Genomic DNA, 8,987 nt, shown 5'->3' on the forward strand with positions numbered 1-8,987 from the left:
CTTATTTTGTAATATGGGGTATGAAAACGAAGTGTTAGAAATGAGAGACCTATTTGTTATTTCTCGCATAAATTAGACTAAAAGTTAAATAACTGAAGCCATTATCCCTTGTTTCGAATTCTACCTTAAACAGAAACCAATGAATTTATTCTTTCTAATTATATTTTGTAATTTAATAGCTTCTATAAATGCATAGTTTTTTAAGTCAAAGGTCAGTGCATTTGAGGGCGAGAGTGTTTTTATCAAGAAATACAATACATTGAAATTGCTTATATAAGTTTTATTATTAGTGATTTCCTTGTTTTCTACAGGTAAAGGTACATGTATCTAGATCTATACTACATTCGCAAAAACTCACTTTTTGTGCTATTTTGATATTATCGTACAGGTAAGTAGATTTTGATATAAATATTCAGCGAAAACTGAAACCCCGCCCAATACATACGAGAAACGATGCAAGCGTGCCTGCCTTCTCTTTGAATAATCGTAAGATAGATCGGAATGTATAGCACGCCCACAACAACCTTTCACAACATGACGTCTGGAGTAAATAACAACAATAGGAACGTGTGCAAAAAATGAGCTATACATCAGCTAAATAGTACCAGATGCCCTCGGTGGAGCGAAAGTGATACCCTGCCTTCCCTACTCGCCAGCAGACGGCAGGATGTCCAACGTAGAGTACACACAGGCGGAGACCCTTACCGTGCAGTTGTTCCGTCCGGATCAAAATGTGTCCTGGGGGTTTCGGCTCCAGGGAGGAGTGGACTTCAGTACCCCCCTCTCCATACAATCGGTGAGTTTTGAAATAAGGTGAACTATCCGAAAAGCGTTTTTTTAATCTTAGAAGTCTAAAAATAAATCATTTTCAAAGGACATTCCTGAGTGATTTAAAGTTCCCAATGTTTCTTTCGTCTAAGTTATTTTGTAATCATGATCGTTCGATAGAACGCTGTGTTCTGCTATATTTGGTTTGCCGCTCAGGAGCATGAAAGGGGATACTTTCACCTCGCGCGGATCAAAGATTTTTATTCCTTCTGCCACATTTGAGAATGACTGGTGATATGTAGTCCTAATGACTGACAACATTCAGTGTTCTTACATTTGATCGCATTACCCAAAAAGAATTTTTTTAAAACGTAAGTTCATTGTAAGATTTTGAAAAGTAGGATAAAATAATTCAAAAAGGTATTTTAAAAAAAATCAAAAAATCAGTGCAGTCAATAGGTGGATATAGTGGTACGTGTCCCCTTTCTGGGTCTTTCCCCTCCCGTAATTCTAACTTATCCCCCTGTCCTCTATCTCTCCACCCATCCCCCACCCCCACCCCACAGGGTTAGATATTTATATATAGATTGAGAACAAAATGGATAAGAAGCTCCTGTGCCCACCCCTTAAATCCATATAGAATATTAGCTTCATGTCAGGATAAAGTTTTTTGTTGTTGGTTTTTTTCTCAGTCTGAATGTTTAGGGTTTTTTGCTCATTATTCAGAGTCTGGTTAAAATACCTTGTCAAATTTAATGATCATAATACTAGGAGGTTAAAACAGACTGGTGTCTGAATGACTTCATAAAATAATAGTTGTACATTAATGAAAAGAAGTGATAAGCTATCACAATGTGACTTACAATTTTCAGGTGAACCCAGGAAGTGTAGCTGAACGCAGTGGCTTACTAGCAGGTGATGGGATCCTTTGTATTAACAACACAAATGCAGATGAACTGTCACATGAACAAGCCAAGATGGAGATCATAAGGGCTGGGAATGTCATCAATTTGTCTGTCCAGAGGTAATTAAAACATCACTGGTGAATTTTATCTTGCATCAGCATTATTAGGGTCCCATCTCAAAGGAAGGAGAAATCATTTTGTCTATCCATGAACACTTTCATGGAAACCGACATTATTCTATGAATAATTTACAAATTTAGTATCTATCAGCAGATGTATTCATGGTCAGGGAATGATGCCTGGGAAATTTTAGGGCAGAAGATCAAAAGTCAAGGTCACAGTGAGATAATGAAAAGTCACAAGGTCACAGTGAGATAATGAAATGTTAAGGTCGCATTGAGATAATGAATACCCAAAAAAGTAGATGATGCATGGCATTTGCTGATGAAAAGGTAAATGTCTGTATTTATGCTAAGCCTTTGTAATTATTTGATGGCAGATGATGCTATTTTCTTTGTATTCTCTTCACAAACTATTCAATAAATTCTACAGGGGACGAATCTAGCTTTTCATGTGAAATTCCTACTAAATCATCACAAAGAGATAAGAGTTCATGAGTGATGTGCTTATCTAAATATGAATAAATTTCTTAAAAAGAGGTGCAGTTAAGATTTGGAAACCCAAGGTTACACCAATGTCTGACCTTCGACCTTCTCAGATGAACACCATTAAAACAGCTACTGGGGATGAAGTCCATACAGTCCAGAAAACTTCACTAACGAGGGAACACCAACCAGTAAGTCTAATTCATTTCAATAAAAAGGTTCATTTTAGACAACAATTAGTAGATTATCTGATATTTTGATACAATCCAAACAGCAGGTGGTCAGTTTTGATAATATATATATATATAAGATGCTGTTAATATTCAAAAATGAATTTACCTACATTCACACTGTACATTAACATGTCTGTCATTGGAGTTGAATTTGCTACTGACTTAGAATTAAGTATTTTTGAGCCCATAGTGTGTACTTTTTTCTATTGTTTTGCAGTCTGTTCTAATGATGATGTAGTGTAAGTGTCGTAAGTGTCCTCAATCCAAACTCTGAATGAACCCTTTTATTTTTATATATTTATCATCAACACTTGGCCCATGTGAAGTTCAATAAAGTTGCACTTTTCAGGAATATTTTGAAAACCTTTAAACTCTTAACATTAATCCTGATGGTGAATGTTGATAGAGGTTATACATCACACAATTGTTCTATCCAGATGTGTGCAAAATTCACTGCAATACCTGTACCATTTATAAATGCACCAATTCGCACAAATGAAATTACGTGAGTTTTCATATTAATTTTTAAGCTCTCTTGAGTACACTTGTAAGTACGTTATCTGTATTTGCTTGCATGCTATAATGACAGACTGAATGACGAAGACATCTACTTTGTACTTTGTTTTCTCCAAGATGGACTGAATATGTAAGACTACTAATCTTCTACTCTGTTGCTGTAGAAACAATGAAATAGGAGAAAGACTAATAAACAAGACTTCTTTTTTTTTGGCTAGTGGAATGACTGACCTCTTTTCTGTTGCTGTAGAAATGACTATGACCTCTTTTCTGTTGCTAAAGGAATGACCATATAACTAAGTAAGACTTCTGTCTTTGTTGCTTTAGGAATGACTAAACTTCTTTTCAGTTGCTATCTTTTCTTTTAGTCCTTTTCACCCTTGCGGACACAGGGCGTTGACAGCGGCCCTCCATTTATTTTTGTCTTGGTTGCATGTTTGACTTCCCCCCAGGACATTCGGACTGCTCTTCTGTGTTTAGGCTCTGTCTGCAGGTTGTTGTTGTACACCCTGTTTTCCTCTTGCCCCACACATTCCAGTCAAGAGCGTGTCTTGTAATGTGGCTAGGTGTTTTCCACATGTGGCCAGTCCATAACCATTTTCGTTGTTCTATAATAACAATCATGGGATTTTATTTGATTCTTCTCAATAGTAATGTATAGATCGATGTTTGATATTTTCTCAGGCCATTTTAATGTGGGAATTTGGCAGAGTCGTTTGTTAAGAACATTTGGAGGCTATTCTCTGTCTATTTTCATATTTCTGACCCATAATGGAGGACTGATTTTATATTTGACTTGAATAATTTTTGTTTAGTCTTTCAACTAATATATCTGTTTTTTCAGGAAGAAGTAGAGTTTATTTTTGGTTGCTATAAGAATGACTAAGATTTATTCCGTGTTTTAGGAATGACAAAGACTTCTATTTCATTGCTGTTGAAAGACTTCTACTTTGTTGCTGTAGAAACAACTAAATAAACTAAGACCTCTTTTTTGTTGCTGTGGGAGCAACTAATTAACTAAGACTGTTACTCTAGCTGTTGCTATAGTAATGACTAAATAACTAAGACTTTTACTCTGTTGCTATAGTAATGACTAAATAACTAAGACTTTTACTCTGTTGCTATAGTAATGACTAATTAACTAAGACTTTTACTATGTTGCTATAGTAATGACTAAATAACTAAGACTTTTACTCTGTTGCTATAGTAATGACTAAATAACTAAGACTTTTACTCTGTTGCTGTAGGAACCCTTGAACATAGGTAGCAGCTACAACAGGTCTGGGAAGCCATTCTCTTCCCAGCAACAGGTTCAATCCCCAAAGCAGGCGGTGCCTAATGTGGTGCATGCCCAGTTTAATTCACCCATTGGACTTTATTCAGCCAATAATATTGCAGACACCTATGCTGCCCAAACTGCAGGAATTCAACAGCAAATGCAAGGGTGAGACTGGTGATGTGCACGAACACATTGATATATGTTTAGTAGGATTATACTTCAAGATTGATTTTGTACCAGAACTTTATGCATATAATGTTACATAGATAAATACTTCTACTATAACGATATCCAAATACTCAGAGGCAGATCCAGAAATAGAGGGTTGCCACCTTAGAAGATACTTTTCCACCAAAAATGAAAAGTTGCAGATCCCAAAATACACAAATATTTTTTTTTGATCTGCCACTCTTACCCACTGTGTAAATTTGGACTTCCAAAGGTACATTAGAAAATGCTTTTATTTCAGATTAGATATTGACAGGACTCCTGTTGGTGCGAAAATGAGTGGCACTTATCAGCCAATGGAAGGTGAAGAGAATGGTGATGGTGTTGTGCCTGTTGTGAATCCTGAAGATGATGGCGTGACTTCTGACAACCAACTATCATGTGACACCCAAAATTTATCTTCTAACCAACCAGAATCCATCTCACAAAATGATACTAATTTGCATGATGCAAATGAGACACAGCTCAGTATGTTGTGTATTATTAGACATGGATTTTCCATTGTAATGTGTGTACTGTAAAGAGAAAGTGAGGCTTGCATTTGAAAAGGGTTTTCTTTTTTTGGGGGGGTGGGGGTGATTTAGGTCTTTGATCCTTTAATCATATATTATGAAGATCTGACAATCAAATTTTCTAAACCTGTTAATATGTGCTTTTTTTTCAGGATTTTAACAAATAATACTGCAGTGGTATTGTAGTTGATTTATCATTAATTCAAAATTTAGGTAACTGAATGCAAGTGTAAATATGAAATTACAAGATAAGATACATGTACCTTGTATGTGGCATTGCAGTGCAGACTGGAGTTTTATTACTATAAAGTAATTAGCTTTTTACATTGTGTTGCCTGCCTCACTTTATTTGTTTATGAAAACAGGAGCATTTTATGTAATTTTTACTCAGTATTTCTTTAAGTGGAATAATTGCTCTTTTGAATGAAATGGGATGAAAATGAATTAATTTTGCACTATTTGTTGTGGTGTACATTAACCTGATAAAGTTTGATTTTATTTGGAGGGGGGTGAATTTCATGAAGTGGCTGTATAATGTATTAATGGCAAGCATCTTCATTTGCAATTTTTTGTTTGTCTGCACAGTGTGGAATGGTGTGATTTGTGAATAATGAATTCAAACAGTGTAAAATGGTTATATTTTCAAAGAAGTAAACCAGGACTATGTAAATGTACCTGTATCATCTATTGGTCTACACCAGAGTGACCACATGCTGATATTTGACCTATATCTACAGATAAACCATCTGGTTTCCGTTCTGTGAGAGCACCTGATCCAGTTGAGCCATCTCAATCCAAACCACCTCAGGAGACCATGCATTGTGGAGATTGCAATATGCTTGTCACGTATGTCTTCATATATATGGTTGTTATTTAATTTTTTTTGTAATTCACCTTCATTTAATATCTATTATTTCTTGTGTCCTCTACCATTTTGACCGTTTTACATATACATTTATCTATTAATGGAAAATACATTTATTTATTAATGGAAATATCAATTACAAAAAACATTGTGTTCCTTGTCTTCCAGGGGAGTTTTTGTGAGAGTGAAAGGAGTACCTTACCACCCTCAATGCTTCAAATGTGTTTCCTGTGGAGTGAACTTGAAACAGAAAGGTAAAGTTATGGTGTGATGCTGATAAGTCACAGACAGGAAGCATTATTGTAAATATCTTTATTATTTTTGCAACTAAAATGTTTAAGGTATTTAGGTGAAATTCAAATAGGTGTACAAGTTTACAGTCTATAAATGTACATTACATATATTCATGTAAGCATAAATAATCTATTTACTTTCTGATGTCAAAATTTGTCAGTACTGATGAGTTCTCTTCATTATACAGGTTACTTCGTGGTGGATGGCAGATTGTACTGTGAAGTACATGCCAAACAAGTTGCCCAGCCTCCAGCTCCAAACATGAAGGCTGTTCCAGTTTATCGATGAAAGGATAATAAGTTGACCTAGAATTTAATATTACTCCATTCAGACTTGTGATGATCACACAGGGCATATATTGAAATAGATACACAAACTATACCCCAACACCACACTAGGGTAATTTTGGATATCGTTTCATGCGTATGTCATTATATTTTTTTTTTTTTTTTTTACAGAAATCCAGATAGTGTTCTGCTCAAACGTTTCTAAACTGTTTTGTTTTTATAAACATTGGACCTGTGCATGTGAAACTTTATCTCACTAGTATGACCATGAAGTGCCCTGAAATGCAATTTATTTTGTGTGTTATCCTACAGAACATTTCCCCCAAGAGATCCAGAAAATTTGAAAATGTTTGAAGTTTTACAGAGAATTTAGTCAATGTATCTAAGTCAGTTTGAGTATTTACAAGTTGAAGTTACTTGTACTGGTCAGTTCATGTATGATGCATATATGTGTTTTCACTTTCTTTGTCATTTCAGACCTTTTCACTGTAAATATGCAAATACTGGGACATTTTCCCCACAAATCAACAAATGGTCGAATAGAATAAAGTCCAGTGATACCTCATTATCTTAAACTTGATGGGGGCTGAGAAAAACTGAGAGATATCTGAGGGTTTGAGATATTGAGGTTAAAATACATATTAAAGAAACTAGAGTTGGGACTTCCAACTCACTTGGACATAACCATGGTAATCGAGAAATCGATGTTTAACTATATTCTAAATAAAATTCCAATATGCAAATGCATAATTACTGCTTTTTGTCATGCAAGTGTAACTAGCATTTATTATCACAGTTTTGACCTATATTTGCTGCAAATTATTCTTTTATAAAAAGTATTTATTTGTAAATTTACATGTATACTGTATGTGTGTTCTAGTTTTCACCATGCTATAAATAACCTGTATGGTGCACTATTTATTGCAAGTTATTATACATGCTTAGTTTTATGTACTCCTATTTATTACAATTATTTGCTCCAGTGCTGGGTGAGAGGGTGACACTGCCACACCTAAACCCCCTCATTCTCACTACTAAACATGAAGGGAGACCCCCCCCCCCTCACCCACCCATGTCTCTTTAAATACACCATTAGCTCTCACCATCCCTTTGATGTTGTACAAACAAGTATTGCCTTTAGAAACCCCATTTGTGGGCATTATTCTGTCGAACTCATTAATTTTTACAAATTGAAGAATAGGGCTTTATTTCATATGTCTGTACAGTCCATCCTGCTTTTTCAGTACACATTTTGTACACTTTGAAAGGACTTCTAGACGTACTATATTGTTTAATCTGTATTTTGCAATATTGAATAAACAGCAATAAATAATTTGCAATACAGGAGATCACAATACAAGGTTTATGTGTATTTTTCAAATGTTGAACTCCAAGCTGCTTTTTAACTAGATGTCATGCCAGGAACTTGATAATGTGTCTTCGATGTTAGTACATGAATAAAAGGTTTGTAAACAGGGTTAAACGTTCTGTAAACAGGGTTATTATTGATATTTTGAATTTTTGTACATGTGACATTAGTATCCCCTAAACTGTTGTGAGATGTGATAATTGTTGATATTGTATTTATTAGTAAGCATAATACTACGATATGAACATTCATCTAGTTACCTATACTTTGTTTGGTCAGTTGATATTGGAAAAGTTTATGACGGCTTTATTATTGCAGTTTGCCTGTTAAAATGTTTATAAGAGATGCTTTATGTATTACAGATGCTGTAGAATCTGTTAAATAGAATATTTTCAAAAATTTACAATGCTGATTTTGTGCTATTTTCGTTAGACCGAAAGGTTTCCGACATTTTGTTCGTTTACTGCAGCTTTGTAAGTTGTGCTTGTCGTGAGCTTTACATTAGGCCTAATTGAAGCTCAGGAAAAGGTTGGTTTGGCCTCTTTCCCCTTCTCTATAAGAGAACAGTCCTAAATTTAGGACCTTAAACAAACCGCCAAGTAACCCTATGATTGCGTTTTTAAATGCCGTCGTATCGCTGCACAGAGAGAGGATTAGTGAATGTTAATGTCCAGATACACAACACATGGGGATCACATACCTGGGATTTATATCGGCAAGCCTGAACATCGACCCCGCTACTGTTAATGTAATCAATTTATAACTACGGGTGTATTGAAAGTTTGGATTAAACTCACACACACACACGCAAATATATATATATATATATAGTTTGTAAAAAAGAATTCGGTATTTGATACAGTAAATACATCCAATAATAAAAGTCAAGAAACACAAAACTCGAATAACATTTCACTGTTAGCGCTTTCGGCTTTAATGCCTCTTCAGACAGTTATGTCTGAAGAGGCATTAAAGCCGAAAGCCTAACAGTGAAATGTTATTCAAGTTTTGTGTTTCTTGACTTTTATTATTGGATATATATATATACCTTATATAGTTAGGATGAACTGGCCTTAGAATACACACACAGATATATATATATATATATATACATGTATAGAATAGA

The 8,987-nt window shown here is 34.9% G+C and overlaps 1 protein-coding gene across 2 annotated transcripts; it reads left to right on the forward strand.

Annotated features, from left to right (window-relative positions):
- The first annotated feature begins 521 nt into the window (after positions 1 to 521).
- LOC125667988 (PDZ and LIM domain protein 3-like) lies at positions 522 to 8,267 on the forward strand. Of its 2 annotated transcripts, none has more exons than XM_048901712.2 (8): positions 522 to 796; positions 1,641 to 1,792; positions 2,331 to 2,469; positions 4,275 to 4,471; positions 4,776 to 4,837; positions 5,784 to 5,892; positions 6,080 to 6,165; positions 6,393 to 8,267. In XM_048901712.2, the coding sequence occupies exons 1-8, from the start codon at positions 668 to 670 to the stop codon at positions 6,491 to 6,493; spliced, it is 975 nt and encodes a 324-aa protein (XP_048757669.1). In that variant the 5' UTR covers positions 522 to 667; the 3' UTR covers positions 6,494 to 8,267. The 2 variants fall into 2 exon arrangements, with proteins under 2 accessions (XP_048757669.1, XP_048757668.1); XM_048901711.2 differs by having other exon boundaries at positions 530 to 796; positions 4,776 to 5,002.
- Positions 8,268 to 8,987: the final 720 nt, after the last annotated feature.

This window comes from Ostrea edulis, chromosome 4, assembly GCF_947568905.1.
Source record: "Ostrea edulis chromosome 4, xbOstEdul1.1, whole genome shotgun sequence".
Lineage (NCBI taxonomy): Eukaryota > Metazoa > Mollusca > Bivalvia > Ostreida > Ostreidae > Ostrea > Ostrea edulis.